The 15,954-nt window shown below is 37.1% G+C and overlaps 1 protein-coding gene across 6 annotated transcripts in view; it reads right to left on the minus strand.

Annotated features, from left to right (window-relative positions):
* Nucleotides 1-200: 200 nt before the first annotated feature.
* RAB11FIP2 (RAB11 family interacting protein 2) overlaps nucleotides 201-15,954 on the minus strand; it is a 31,647-nt gene continuing 15,893 nt past the window's right edge. The window contains exons 4-7 of one of the 6 annotated variants that reach the window (XM_015867452.3): nucleotides 9,322-9,407; nucleotides 8,710-8,824; nucleotides 8,246-8,291; nucleotides 201-4,662 (exon numbers count right to left, since the gene is read on the minus strand). In XM_015867452.3, the coding sequence (XP_015722938.2) occupies nucleotides 4,435-4,662; nucleotides 8,246-8,291; nucleotides 8,710-8,824; nucleotides 9,322-9,407 (475 nt within the window). In that variant the 3' untranslated portion in view covers nucleotides 201-4,434. Of the gene's footprint in view, nucleotides 4,663-8,245; nucleotides 8,292-8,709; nucleotides 8,825-8,863; nucleotides 8,893-9,321; nucleotides 9,506-15,954 lie in introns of those variants that run through there. The other 5 variants (XR_014948963.1, XM_085555311.1, XM_085555313.1 and 2 more) reach the window with 5 other exon arrangements.

A 15,954-nucleotide genomic window follows, 5' to 3' on the forward strand; every position in this document is an offset into this window, starting at 1 on the left:
TATCCCAACAACTGCTGAAGAGATTTGGAGGCTTCCTTTGTTGACCGCCCTGTATTTGTCATTCAGTTAGAACCACCCTTAAGGGAACAGCATTGTCTAAGGCTGAGACTCCCAAAAGCCAAGTTCTTACATGTATGGATGTGGAACTTAGATGTTCCATTTCTTGCAAACACGGATTAATATCACAATTCAAACAATACTGTGGTAGTGCATTGTGGTGCTTTATTAGTGTTAGACATGCAATATTGTTTTAATGGGCAGAAATTAAAATATACCGAGATAACACTGTAATCAAATTAAAGGCGCTGAAGTTGCAATAATGAAACAAAAATAAAGGTTTTTCATGCATCCTAGGTTTACAGTTCTCACATGTGCATACAGCTGTGATTCTGTACCATTATTAAATGTAGACAAAGTACCATTGGTTGCACAAGACAAAATTAACCCTTAAGGTAGAAGTAATGTTCATATCTTTTACAGACTTCTTATACAACCTGGATCTTCAGCTTGTTTTTTACAGCATATCATAATACAAGACACCTGGAAGCTTATAAGATGAATAGGAATGGCTCTATCACTTGTAATATACAGTGGCTGCTCTGATGAACAAATTGTGAAAGGCAAAGTAAATGCTCCCTATGCCGTAGGAAATCATGACTTTTTCCAACAGAAACAAATCTCAAAACCCTTCATAAACAGATTAAAGTGCTACCTATTGCATATTAAATACTTCCAGTGCCCATACGCAGATTTAGAAGTTACAAATTCCTGAAAATAGCATTTCAAACTAAAAGTGCTGACAGAGCCTTACATCTAGTATCATGAATGCAGCAGCACTACTATCCTTCATCACGGACTTCAAAGAGAGGAAGTTAGGCAACATGCTTCAAATATCACCATTTTAAAATCACAGAGCTAACACCTCTATCATATCAGCAATAGTAATGGATACATAAACAGCAAAAAAGCTTACTTTACATTCTTAATATTTTTTTCTTTAAAGCTGGAAGTGTAAATAAGCCTCCAGTGCAGCAGTAAACATATTAAGACAACAGTTGTTTTTAGACGCATCTAAGAAAGGGCATCTTCTAGAGGAAGAAATGCAGACTATTACCTAATGAGCCTGAGTTTCATTAGGTCCCCACATCATGAAGCCTTTCTAAATGCAAGGCAACATTTTCACAGCTGGAAAGTTACAAATAGTTCTTGATAGGGAGCCAACAGCAATAAATGTAGCTATGTATAATCTAGGGAGAATGCTACATTCATTAGTAGGTGGAAAACCAAGCTAAACATAAAATACAGCAGCACGAGGTAACGTATATAAATATTAAACATCCTTCATGAATGGCAGAAAGTTAACGTTGCTTACAAAACTAAAATACCGCCTTGATATTTGTTCTCTGAAGTAAGGGAAGTACGTTGCTACGAGCAGAGATGTGTCAAAGGAGAATTTCCAAGTACAGGGTGCGCACGGATGAACTTTCGTACTTATTTTTGACAGAAGACACCAAAACAATGTGCCCCAAATTCTAATCATTTCAGAGGGCAAGAAAGACTAATTGCAAGTGGCAAGTGATTATAATTTTTAAGTGATCTGTCAGAGAACGCACAATTTTGTCCCACAGGAGAAACAGAACTTACTTTGTTTTCAGCAAATAAATCACTCTGTATGAAATGTTTTCATGTGAAAGCTGCATGCTCCATCGAATACAGGTGGGATGAAGATGCATTTCAAAAATAGTCTCAAAAATATAGAAAAAAAAGGTAAGATTTTCATTTTAAACAGAAAATGACAGGTGTGCAATTGTTCCACAACTGCCCCAGAGGAGCTCATATCTTCAGCCATAAGAACTCCATATAAAAATATAGAGTTGAAATTCCTGTAACTTTACCTTTTCCTAAATTGCATGTTGTTCTTCTCTCTTCCTTGATAAACTGTTGGAAACAAAAGGTGCGTTTATTCACTCACAGATCAGATAAAGACAAGATAGTACATTCAAAGCTTCACTAAATTTCTCCACTAATGCACAAAAATTGATCTTTTCGCTACCTTTAATCTGCTTATCGTTCTTTGTATGCAAATATGTCAAATGATCTGCTTTTAGTCAATTATGCAGTTTGATATTCTACATTTACATTCTAAAAGGAGTGATTTCAGAGGTGCTAAATATAGTAGAGTGTCATTTTAATAATAATAAGTTGGCTCGAAAGTGAAAAGTCATTGGAGTCTATTTGCTTGTTAAACCCCTCTGGTGTGTATGGTTTAATCATCACGGATACTACACATTGTCTCATGTGTACCAGTTAGTTTGAAAATGACTGTTGAATTCAAAACAATTGCACAACTCTCCCCCATTAACAATATGAGAAAGCCACTTGCCTTAGCCAAAGGCTGAAAAAATGTTCAAGAACTTGCATGGAAATACTGAGTAACTGAAATACATCTTGGTGTAATTAGGAAATTAAAATCTAACTGAGTGCAAAACCTAAGTTCCAACAGTAAACGTACCATGACTTCGTATATAAACTTTGGCACTACGAATATATTACAGCAAATTTACAGTCATGAAGACCGTAAGTGGGTCAAAAAGACATTCATGTGGTTTAAAAGGTACAGAACTTGATGAATCTTTCATCTATCAATAGAGAAATCACTTGATGAAGTGGGCCTGTTCCTTTGTTGCGAATGACCAAATGGAGAACACTACAATTAGGGAGGGATGACTGGAATTGCTGAGGCGTCATCCAGGCAAAATGACTCGCACTGGTGGATCCCAATACAGTGCTGAGAATGCTCAAGCTGCATAAATTTTAACTGTGGGGGGATGGGAGATAACTCCTAAAAATGGGAGAAAATTAAAAGGATGAATGTGAAAAGGAGGAGAAAAGAATAAAGAAAAAAAAGAAATGAGAACTGAGAAATTGTCCAAAGTACTCAGACAGTGGATCCTTTTCATCTCTACCAGACAGTAGTTATTTAAGATATTAGTAATCTTTGCAGCTTTCAAAACAAAAATATAGATTTTTTACAGCATGGGGGGGGGGGGGGGGGAGGGGGGAAGAAAAGAAAATCCAAATCTAAAATATTCTCTGTACCTTTTTTTTTTTTTCCTTTTAAATACTTACCGTTTCACAGCAATAGAAAATCCAACTGAGGCTCTTATGAAGGAAATTAAAACCTACCTACGTTAATATTGTAAGGATTCTTCTCCTATTTTCCCTTAATAAATTCACCACCATATTTAGCCAATTTAGTGAATAACAGATATCCTTTCCATCTGTCATCTTACAGTTATTAACTGATCAGGAAGACATTCGCTACATTCTTACATCTGCCTCAAGGAGAACCCACTTGTAAAGTACTTTTAACGAATACACACCTTTTTAAAAAGTTTAAATAAAATTAAACCTAAGGTACCCCAGTCATGTTTCAGCAACACAGCCTATTTCTAAAGGCTTATATTTTGTTCTCATAAGTTTAAATAAACTTAAGAGACACATCATTTTAAACTCAATCTTAAATTGAGTCAGTTCTGTATTCTCAGAATTATCATCTTTTTAAGTCAGTCTGTTCATTTTTCCTGTATTTTTACTGTACAGACCTTGACTGAACAAAGTATTCTTACCTTATTCCAATTTTTCTCCCATCCTACTTCTGACTCTATTAACACTGTTCAAAGTACTTCAACATATAAAAAAAGCATGCAATAACTTCATACAAAAAGATCTGCAAAATAATCCCACGTAATGAGCTCGCCACCAAAGTTCAATCATTATACACAAAAAACCTGCATTTAAGTGTAAATTAACTCATTCCCACATGTGCCATTAGTGAAATGGCATGGTATTTTTCACATTGCCATACAAAAGCATACTGTATACAGTATAGCATTTACTCTACAAAGATTGCGCATCACTGTTTTCCTCTACTACATGTAAAACAAACTGCATTCCATTGCAAGAAGCCACATTTAGATTTAGTTAAGCGTTCTACACTGGCTTGAAAACAGTGGCCTTAATTGGCATGTCTTAATACCAGAATTGACATATTTGCATAATATTAATCAGTCGAGAAAACATTCAAAACAGCACAGGGTACCCCAGCTGACAAGGCATGGACAGTGTGCACACAGACACTGCATTCATGTGTGTTATTTACTCTACAGTAAAGATGCTGCAGCTAAAGTTGTTCTCAAAAAGGAAAAATAAAGTTATTCAGCTAATCCAATGAAGTACCATTTTGGCAGTACCTGCTAGTGTTTGGAGTTAATAAAAACAAATAATAACAACACAAAAAGCTACGCCATAGTCCCATCCTTCCAATGCTTGGAATTTTTTAGAACAAAAAGGAATGAAAAGAAGTCAAAATGTTGAAATGTTATTTCCTTCCACGAATGTATTCAGCAGAAAGTACCACCCAGTGTCACCATTTTAACTTTTGGAGAATTTGCCGGCTTTTCGAGAAGGTTCATATGGCACTCTGAGAATACTGGGTGTTTCTTCCATCACTCGGACAAGAAGATTATCAATGTAATCCTCAAGTTCACGAATATGGGTGTCCTTCTTCTTAAGCTGCTCTTTATGTTTCAGCAGCTCCTGCAAAACCTCTTCGTAGGTGAGGTTCCGGTATCCTGCAGTGGTGTCAAAAGGATTTCCATCCTACAAGAAAACAAAACAAAAATCATCAGACTTAATTAAATAGTTTTCTGAAGTAAAGAAGTTGACAGGTTGCTTTTAATACATTTCTCATGTAAACCTCTGACATAGGACATTTTTCTTATATTCCTCCTCCTTTTACTGTAGAGCTTTTCCCTGTAATATCCCTCCTGGAGCAAACAGCTGGCGATACGTTGCCCAGTTTGAAATGTTTCCCACACTAACACATCAGGGAAAAAAAGGCTGTTCTCAGGAAGATGTGCACACAGTTTGTGAACACCTGAGCAGTAACCCCAACAAATTGTTAGCGGGTCCATTTGGGAAACCCAATATAAGGTAACGTTAATTACAGCAGAAAAAGAGCCCTGAGAATTCCAGCCCTACCGTAAACTTTCCTGAGTTCTCATCTTTAGAGAATATTACAGCAAAACATTTACTTAGCTTTAAATGACATCAGCCCTCATCTGTCTTTCATATTCTATTTTTAGTCGCCAGCAGCTTGCCAGGCCTTGGCCTCTGAAATATACATTACAATTTCCAATTTTACATTTCAGGTGAAGAAGCCCAGAGTGCTTAAGGCAGAAATGCGAACTGCTAGAACACCTTTCTGCATGGCTGCCTTCAAAGCAAGAAGGGCTCAGAAATAAGCAGCAGAGGAAACAGCAGTGTTTTGCTATCAATTTCTGATGATACTGAATACAGTTATTAGCAAAGATGGGCAAAGTGGTCCCTGTAAGAAAGGTCAACACACGAACCAAAACACTACAATGTCCTATTCTATGTCAAGAGATAGAGCTGAGATCTTCAGTAACCAGATAATGATACATTTGGCAATTTATAATTGAGAAAAAGATCGTTTCTTCCCATACGGCTCCATACTGACACATTGGCACGTCAAATCATTAACATATGCAGGTGCACAGAGTTTTCAGTTAAGCCTAGTAAGAAAAGATGGTGCACTGCAAACAGGCTGAAGTACCACAGATCAATCAGCCACTCTTCATCAATTAGATTTTAATAGCAGCTCTTCAAATTAGGTGCTTTTAAGGATTTTTCACTGCATTTGAGATATTAATAGCACATTTACGTAGGTGTATTTACTATTTTGAACTTCTAATATCAAGTTACAGCATTTTACATGATCAGTAAGTCCCATTTTACAAAAATGTCTACCTTGATGAAACCCATAAATTGGTTACTAATTGATTTCCAAAAAGTAGAGAAGAGAAAATAACTTCACTTTGTGGTCATCCTATTTTTAGCACATCACCTTTCATAAGAAGGAAGCTAAATTTTATCTTCAAAGAACTAAGGGTTTAGGGTGTTTCTTACACATTGGAAAATAAATTAAAACTTCAATGTACAAAAATACAGAGTTTGCTTAATTTTCTGATTTGGCAAAGGAAGAGGAATACGCAATGTTGTTTTCAATCATTATATAAAGTTTACTGGAAAACTGTGTACAATACATATGCTTTAAAGATGTTTTGCCATACATATGCTCTCGACAGATCTTCTATGTGAGTTGCTTATCAAATTAAACACACAGGAAAATTCTACAATGCTTTTTGTGTTTAGAAATAGATACTGTTAAAGGTAGGAGGGATTATAAGTGTCTTGTTTGAGTAAATGGTACTTAAATACCTATACCCTTAATGAAATTAAGACACAAAAAATATAATATAAAACATTAATCTTGTAGGAAAGTAGTGAACAATGTGTTGCAAATAATGGGCTTGCTGTCTCAGCTGTAAGATCCTATTGGGGCGCAGACTGACAACCAGAGGAGATGGAGGAAGAGAAATCAAAGCGATGGCCTGGCAATCTCTGATTGTCTCCATATTGTTCTAATGAGGAATTCTACTCTGGGGATATAATCTAAACTCCTTTCACATCTTTTGTCCTCCTTACTTCATCCTCCTTTCAGTTCTTAATTAGGCCTTAAAGAGCTCGCGCTGCCCTTTCAACTGGCTACTGCTCCCACTTAAGCAGTGCTGTCAGAGACAGGTGTTGGCACCAGAGCAGGAGACACACAAACATAATTACTCAATGCGATGCGCAAGGAAGAAATGCAATAAATTGGTGAGGGTTATTACAGCAGAACCCAATAATAAATTACCTCAAACACCTCAGAAAGCAATCTGGAATATTTAAAAATATATATATTCAAATGGTTTCATTCAAAACTATGGTTGTGATGTAGTTTCTTCTCTTAATTTTATTTTGTATTAAATGAGCACCACCTCATAATCCTGCGGCTGACATTTAGAATAGCTGCTGTTCCGAAAGAAAAATCATCAAGGATTTCTTTTATCACCTTTAAATCCTTTAAATAAAACAATTCATGTATTATTTCTTAAAAAGAATCATAACGGCGCTTTTACCAGCAATAAATTACACGATTTCCAGTAGCACATTTGCAAGCACATAGAAACTGTAATTACGGCCACTTTACAGACAATAGCTGCAAAGTTAAATCAATTTTTGTTTTTGATGTGTTTTGTCAGAGATTAAGTAACCGCCTGGTAGAATTCAGTTTACTATCTGATCAAAGGCAGCATTCATATACGCTGACATCTCCCACCAGTTACTTGCATTAAAAAAATCTTGGGTGTTTATAAAAACATCAAATATCATTAAAGGACATTTACATAAACCAGCCAAAAGCAAATAGTACAAAGTCATATTTCCCTGTGAAACTTGTTTTCTATATATTGTAAAGATTGAAAACAAACCCACTTTTAAAGATTTGATCTATTCACAGAATAAATTTGAGCAAGACCACATTTTTCTTCCAAAGACGCTGCACAGACCATCTGTGGAGTTTGTTTTGTCTTTTCTTCCTAGTACACATTTTTAGCTACTCCGACAGTAAAAGAGTATTCTGAATAATAACTTTTAGTATTAATTTCTATTTTAAGTGTTTCCTGCAAGGCTGCTCATTTATTATTTTTGTTATGAATCTCACCACGTATCAGCTCATTACTTTCATTTGGATGAACCAGCTAAAAATGGTCCTCCAGTCTCAGAGCCTGGTGAAAGGAAACACCTGCTATGATGGCTAATGGAACCCGCCTAGTGCAAGGCTCTCACCTGACTGCATTTCTCTAGAGCTATCCATCATACCCCAGTGTTTCTTATTGCTCTCCCTGTACAGATCTAATTTTCCCTTTCTTTTCTACATTGTAATACTAGAGGTTATCCAAATATTTTACACATTAAGCATAAAACTCTTCTTTATTTCCAAGTTCATTTCAGTTTTCTTATTTTCCAATTAGATTTTCCGGAAGGCAATAGGCGATAGAAGGCAAGACAAAAATCATAGACTCATAGACTGGCTTGGGTTGTAAGGGACCCTCTACGATCATCAAGCTCCAACCCTTCTGCCACAGGCAGGGCTGCCAACCTCCGTATCTAAAACTAGACCTGGCTTCATCCAGTCTGGCCTTGAACACCTCCAGGGACAAAACAAACAAGCAACAAGCATTTCCTTATAAGAAATTAAAAAAGAATAGTAGCTCATATTGTATTGGGCACCAGCTAGTTGGTATTTGCTGACAGCTTTTCATAACACTCCACAACTTACCATTGTTTTCCTGAGGTCCTCAGTGCCAGAAGGATTCACGTTAAAACTGTGGAGGAAAAACAAACTAACATCAACTGTGCACACTTATTTGGCCAAAACTTCTACTAGAAATTACTACTGAACGCAGAGTACTGGCTGCACAAGGCAATTATTACCATTTATTTTCTTGACTTGTCAAACTTAGAATAACTAGGACAACACTTGAAATTCATACAAACTTTCATATATTCTCTATTCACAATTTTTGATATCATTCTAATATACGTTCACAGTAAGCACTGCAAAGATATTACAGATTGGTCTATCCCTAGCAATGCTGCCATGGCTCACATATTTGCTATAGCAAGTTTTGAGAGAAAACTGAGTCTTAGAGAAAGTGTGCTCAGAATTTGGGTATGACTCACTAATAGTAATTCCTCGGTAGCACCATAGTAGGCATCATACTTTCACACCACAAAACCTACCATGTACTCAGGTTGCATGTATTGGCTGTCAAGGGTGGCATCTGTTGACAGAGCTTCAAGAAAACACATCTCTGTGTCTGGCTGCACCCAAACTGGTAACAAGCTCCTGCAAATGCTATGACAGGCAATCAGAAGTTCATTTCTTTCCTATTTTTCAGGCTAGGGAGTCTCAATGGCCTAAAACTAATGTTTAATTCCACAGTCAACAAGCTGATACGTGAATAAAGACAAATTAGTAAAAAACAAAAAAAACAAAAACAAACAAAAAAAACCCCTGCAATCTATGGTTGAAAAAATAATTTGGAAAGTACAAATTGTACACTTTTAATTTTAAAGGTAGCTTGAAGTAAAAAGCACGTGTCTTGTGCCCATCACTCTTTGATATCTGAAATTATAAGCCATATATTTCATGGCATAAAAATGGAAGAGACACAGCATACAAACCGATGTTTTACTATGTCCTTTTATTTCATTTCAAAGTCTTTCCCTCATATATAGTAGTTTAGAGAACCATCTGCTAGACTGAAGATATTAGAGGAAGATTGGATTACAGTCAGAACTAGAAGTAAAAAGGCGTCTGGAGAATCGAGGTCTGGCTAACCCCCATTGTACCTGTTTGTAACAGCGATCTGAAGCACTCTGCCTGGAGTTTGCTGGAGAATAGTTTTGAATGATGGGCTGCATTCATCGGGTATTGTCTAAAAAGCAAAAAGGCAGGAACCCTCCCTCATGGTCTGCATTTTAGTTTCACACTGATGTGTCAAACACATGATGAACTTGCTTCATTCATGGCTGCCTTTTGTGATCCCAGGGAAAAAAAAAAAAAAAAAAGAGTTAACTGAACTGGATCAAATTAGCTTGGTGAAAACCAAGAATGTCTCTATTTAATGAAGTGTGGCGTTAATTTGGGATATCTTTCTTTTGGGACTGTTTCCTCATGTTAGACAAGATATGGAATAATACAGCCTGACTGCTCAACTGAGTGAGCTTCTGAAAGGTTAAAAAAGCAAAATCTTTCATTGCGCTGAATGACTTTCTGTGCAATAAGTTCTGGGACTCCCTTACACAGCAGCTGCTTAAAAGGAACAGTTCTGCCTATGAAAAGTTATGCTTCAAAATTAGAAATATAAATCACTGGCAATATGGATTAATCTTTTATTTTCATCTAAAAACTCAGCAGTCACTTCTGTAACACTACGAGTGCAATTACAAAAGAGCACATCTGTGTGTTTCACATGAAGTAATCTGAATATCCTTACAAAAAAAAAAAAATAATGCTAAAAAAACCAACAACAAAAAAACTTATTAAACAGAATATTCACCAATAAAACCCCAACCCTACGAATACTCATATTTTAGAGAGATATGAAGAAATATACTGCTTCTCAGTGAGGCAGGAAGAAACAGGTGCTGGGATTGCATGCAGCATGTTTAAGTCAGCCTGTCCAACCAACCAACGTGGGAGCTCCGCAGCCCCACCGAGCCTTGCAGGGTTTCCTGCCAGCTCCTCCAGCCCGAGGTGAACATGAGCTGTTGCAGACTCTCCCAGCTGCACCCATAACTCACTGTCCAAGAGCCCTGTAATGCCTTGAAAGAGCATACTGTAAAATTATGAATGCATGCAGTTGGAGGAGTTGCAGATACTGTGTATTGAAATTAATGATAGTAGGGTTTGTTTTCTTTTTTTCCAATTTAAATTTCAACACAACGTTACATCCCTGATGTTATTGCTTGACTTGATCATTTGATTACTTAGAGATTACAGAAAACACACCTCTAGCGTTACAGAACATGAACTGCACAAACGTGGTGCTTAGGGAGGTGATTTAGTGGAGGGCTGTTAGGGTAGCATGGTTAGGCTGCAGTTGACCTTGATGATCTTTAAGGTCTTTTCCAACCTGTGTAATTCTATGATTCTACAGTTCTTCCAGCAGCTGTTGACTCCGTAAGAGCATTCTGAATTTATCAATTTAAGCAACTATATGAAATCATGTCTTTTATTTTAACTGTGTAACAATCCCAGCACATAGCCTAGTTATAGGCCTGTCTCTGTTTTTTCCCCAGGGCTTGATAAATTGGCAAGAATCTTTTGCTATGGAAGCATAAAAATATGTTCACAGCTTGAGAAAAAAAAATAAATATCTTTTTGTTTTTAGAGAGCAGTTCACTGTAAAAGTGACTGTAAAAATCTGGCATGGCAGGATTTTGTAATTACTGTTTCTCAATTATGCCCACACTAAACTTGCTCAGTGTACAAGTGAAAAGATGTTTCTTTCCTAACAAACAAACTTTCTGCCAACTGCCCCTGAGAACTGAAGTCCAACTGGGTTTCTCTGGCTCATGAATCCTCATTAATACTCTGTAACTTCCAGGTGTTACATCTGACCCTCATGCCTGCACATTGACTATATCAGCCAACCTACACAAACTGGCTTGTCCACTCCTCTTCCTGCTCACTGAGAGGAGCTCATCTACCTTACTCTTGTTTCCTTAACCTACTCAAGGAATCCAGTCTCCTTCTATCTCCTCTGCTAATCCAGACAGGTTGGGAAACCTTCCTCCCCCACTGCTGCCCATTAGCACTCTCATGTACCTCTAGGTCATGTCCCAGGTCCCACATCAGACAGACCGTGGATTTCCTCTTACAGCTAATAAACTTTCATTCACTCTGAGCACCTTCAAGAAATTCAGGAACTAATACAAGGAGGTAAATCACATCAGCAAGCGTGAGGATGCAGAAACAAGTTGCACTGAGATTATAAGCTGGTTGAACACGAGAGCCACTCAGCTTCTGAATCCCCTCTAGCAACCAGAGGTAAAATAGACTTACCTGGTCCAGCACAGAAGTTAGTCATGCCCCCATTTCACTCAACTGGGAATCCAATTATCTTCCTTAAGAGTTCCTTCATATCAGATATTTTTACCAAACTAAATCCTGTCCTTTTATTATTATTATTACAACTGTTTCTTAACATTTTTTTACTGAACAGCAAAAGCTTGTTATAATTTCTGGGGTTTACTAGCTTGGATTTCAAACCTGCTACCACATTGTCAGGGGAAAAAAAGAAATAAGAAATACAACTAGTATAAAATGATACTGGGGACAAACATACTATAACTGATTCTGCACAGTGTTTTGGATGATTACTTCATGACTACTACAGAACATCTCTGTACAGGTAATTAGTAAAGCTGTACCATGATTTTCTATCAGAGTCTAAAAATTCTTCCCCTTCTTACTTCTTGGTCTTTGCACTTACAATTCTTATTATATTGCTTATGAATCTTTCTTTGGTTTATCACAACACACACCAGAAATCTGAAATATTAGGATGCAGTTTAAGTTATTACCAAAGTAATAGAAAAACAAAAGAAATGAATAAAATCGCATACAGTTAATGAAACTCAGATACTTAGTTTTCCAAAGAATATTATTAGCCTGCTGTGTCTGGCAATGCAGACATCACTTTATACTCTGAGAAGGAATGACTGTCATGTCTGGCAGCTGAGCAAGCACATTACCATTTATTTCCCAATCAGATTCTGGGGAACATCACTTAAGACACTTCACTACATAAATTGTCCTGCTGTCAAGATGTGTTCCAAGGCCTTCTGGAGTTTGCACAGCCCCACGAGGACACAAAGAGAATATCATTTTGTGTTGCTATCACTCCATTTTCTTAATATTACTATGACGTCCCATGCCAAGAGTTAACTGCACTAAAAACCCCAAACTTTGAATGTAAGATACACTTTTATTGCGAGCCATTTGATCCCAATCTATACACATTCTTTATACACAGTCCTTTGGAAACGACCTGTTCATGAGCAGACTGCTGCACTCTGGAGCCTTCCTGATAGCAGCAGGCTCCGTGAAGAAGTCCCATAAATCCTGGTCAACCTGCACTTCCAGGACACCTCAAATGTAGTGCAGTAAGACCACCATAAGTGCAGAAGTGATCAGACAGAAAACTTGAAACTTAACAAAAAAAACAAACAAAAAAAGTCACATAAGCTTGTTAGGAAGAATTGTACTAATTTTACAATGGCTAGCAATGGTAAAAAAATCTCTGCCCAGACCAACATCACACATAAAGCCAATGCTTTCTGTTACGGGAATAATTAAATCCATTAACATGCTTATCAATAAACAATCTAATTTTTTATATACTGGTTTTCATCTGTTCTATCATATTAAGCAGCCAGGCGTTAGAAGGCAGTATTCTTCATGCTCAAATGTGGTATCACTCTGCCTTCTCATGCACGGAAACAGAAGTGGACGCTGAATGAGAGCTGAAGAAAGCAGAAGCGAAGCAAACTTGAAATGCTGAACATTCCTCACTGTATGCAGCAAATAAACTGTTTCTAAGACTAGCAGCAACACAAGATGACAGTACCTAAACAATACATCCTAAGCACTTTGAGACTGGATTGTTTGGCCTGAAATGACATGTATCTCAAAAGTGCTTTTCTGTGTTGTTGTTTTTTTGGTTTTTTTTTTTCTGATGCATTAAATAAATTAAAGATGATATAAAAGCACAACTGTCACGATGCAGTCATTCACGAATCTGTGAGGAAACTGAGAAGCAGATATAAAATGGCATGTTGGATCCCTAATCTGTGTACACATGTAAATAACCTCATTTTGAACATCATGAATTGGGACCCACAGCAGGCTGGCAGCTGGTTCTAAGGTTACCAAAGACAGACCAGGGACCTGGAGGTGTGCAGGGCTGCATTTGTGAGCTCTATCAGATGGCCAGACCTCTGCTTGCAAATATTTAAGTATCTTTCAATAATGGAACTTGTACTTACAGACTGCTGGGTGCATTACTCATGTAAGTTCACTCATTATGAGGCATCTAGATCCAAAAGTGATCTACACAGTGCGCTCAACAGAACGTTCATGTTCAACAACGTTCATAAACAAAAACAGTTTCACATAAAAGTTAGCATTGTAAAGCATCTGAATATTTCTGCTTTTATTAGGCAGCTGTGCTACGCCTAAAGAAATGATGAATTATTTGTCCTCGGGAGACCACTAAGAATCCTCTACAGTAAAGGCTGTGCCAGCACCTCCACAAGAAGACTCTACTTATAGAGATGTGTGAGCCAACCAAAAACAACAATGAACCTGAAGTACAACTGTGCATTGAAAATTAAGTAAGTGACTTTGAATGCTTAAAGAAATTGCACTAATTCTTAGGTCCTAAAAAGAAACAGAACAAACTAAAAATCCCCTTAAACAAACAACAACAAAAAAAACCCTCAGTTTTAACTTGCTTCTGCATTTACTAATAAAGAAAATGGATCTAACTATTCAGTATTATTTTTAAAGCAAACAGAACCAGCAGCACACTCCCCATTGTGACAGATGATATGCCTCAAAGCCATTCAAGAAAGATTTCACACAGCCTAATGTGCACCAACAGAAAATTAAAGGTTAAAAATGTCTTGTTATTCAGCAGGAAGAACTTCTACAACAGCATTCCTGAAACAGACTTAGAATCTAATAAGAAATGATTGGTGGTGAAGTCAGCAGGAAAATAATAGTAAGTACTAATAATACTAATTGTGGAAATACTAGGTATTTCAATGAGCTCTCTCCAGGAATCAACTGCTTCAACCCAACCTCTTTGTTTTGTAGATTCCTGTTTCCTCTCATATACCAGTATTATATTTGCTTTAATAAATTAATAAATACTAATAGTCTAAGTAATAATTAATGAGCTGCCATAATCCATCAAAATTCTATCTAGCAATGGTCACAAATGACTAGAAACATGGGAAGTCCAATTCCAGTGGTGAACTTAAAAACAAAAGCTTCTAATCTTGAAAAGATAAAACAAAATTCTGAAAAGAGTGTAGTTCACCTGATGTAGTTATTATTTTAATAAGAGAAATATGTGCCCAAGTGTCAGAACAGACTTCACTGCTCTAGCAAGCACAGCAATGAATTTGCTAGAGATCAACATTACTAAATAGGGTATACAAAAAGAACCCAGAAGTAGTGACGTGCATTGTGCTCTGGGAAAGGGTGACTACTTTGTGCAGCTGAGGGACTGCACAGCCATTAGAGCCACTGCTGGGGTTCATTCCAATGGAGTTGTGTCCAGTAACCACGTCCATCATACGTAACAAGCAACACCAACACTATTTAGCAGACATTTATCTTTGATGTTCAGGCTATTGTACTAACAATTTATCTTTACTCTTGCACACATGCATATATATAAGACACACAGAGACACACTACATATAATGCTTTGTAGATAGCTCACACCTATCAATCCAGATTCCCAGATCTGGAATTTGATCAGACTAGTAACAACCTGTCAGCTTTAAATATTGGATTATTTGTTTCCCTGTGTCCAGTGCCTAAGATCTTGTTAATTACCTAAACTCCCTTTCTGTAGGTCTTGTTAATTACCCGTCTCCTGTCTCAGTGGACCTTGTTAATAACTTGTCCAATCTCTCTAAAAAGGTCCTAATAACACATTAAAATTAAAGATGCTTTTCTCTTAGCACTTGTCAAGTGGTGTAAATTGAGAAATTTTCACATCAGTTTATTAGCCTACTGTAGTGTATTTTCCTAAACATAAACAATTTCTGAGAAACGATGCATAAGGTTCGGTCATTGCAAATAAAACAAATCTTTGTTTGCAAGGATCACTGTCAATTTCTGTAACTGTGTTCAATACAAAATCCACGTGGCTACTGACTGCAAATTAACCACTTGAAAGCCAAGACAATAAAATTAATTGTTCGTGAATGTGTTTAAAGATAATGTTAAGCTCTGCTGGGAAGCTCCCCCAGCCTGCAGTCAGTGATGTTATGAGCTGCAGCTCTGAACATAATTGTTGCTCAATCAAGACTATCCAACCAACTCAGATGGACTTGAGGCAAGACCCAAGACCCAACAAACTTGCTGAAAAGCTGCTTTACAGTGTTATTCACTGTATAGAGATATCAGGATCAAGACATGCATGACCATGCAGCCAGCAACAGAAGAATCCATATATTTTCTTCCCATCTTGGAAAGAACTGGGGTTTCTTACCTGTGCATTAAAACACAACCTCATCCTTTTACCTGTTTACAACCATTTGACAGTCTGCTTTCTTCTGCATGTGAAGACTGGAAGAATTGTCTCCCACAAGAAAGCTGGGAGCTTTGACTCCTAGCAAATCTAATTACAGTGATTGGAGATGCTGCTGCCCACCAAACACCCAATCTGTCCCTCTACC

Source organism: Coturnix japonica, chromosome 8 (genome assembly GCF_054131305.1).
Source record: "Coturnix japonica strain WE chromosome 8, WE-NBRP24, whole genome shotgun sequence".
Classification (NCBI taxonomy): Eukaryota; Metazoa; Chordata; class Aves; order Galliformes; family Phasianidae; genus Coturnix; species Coturnix japonica.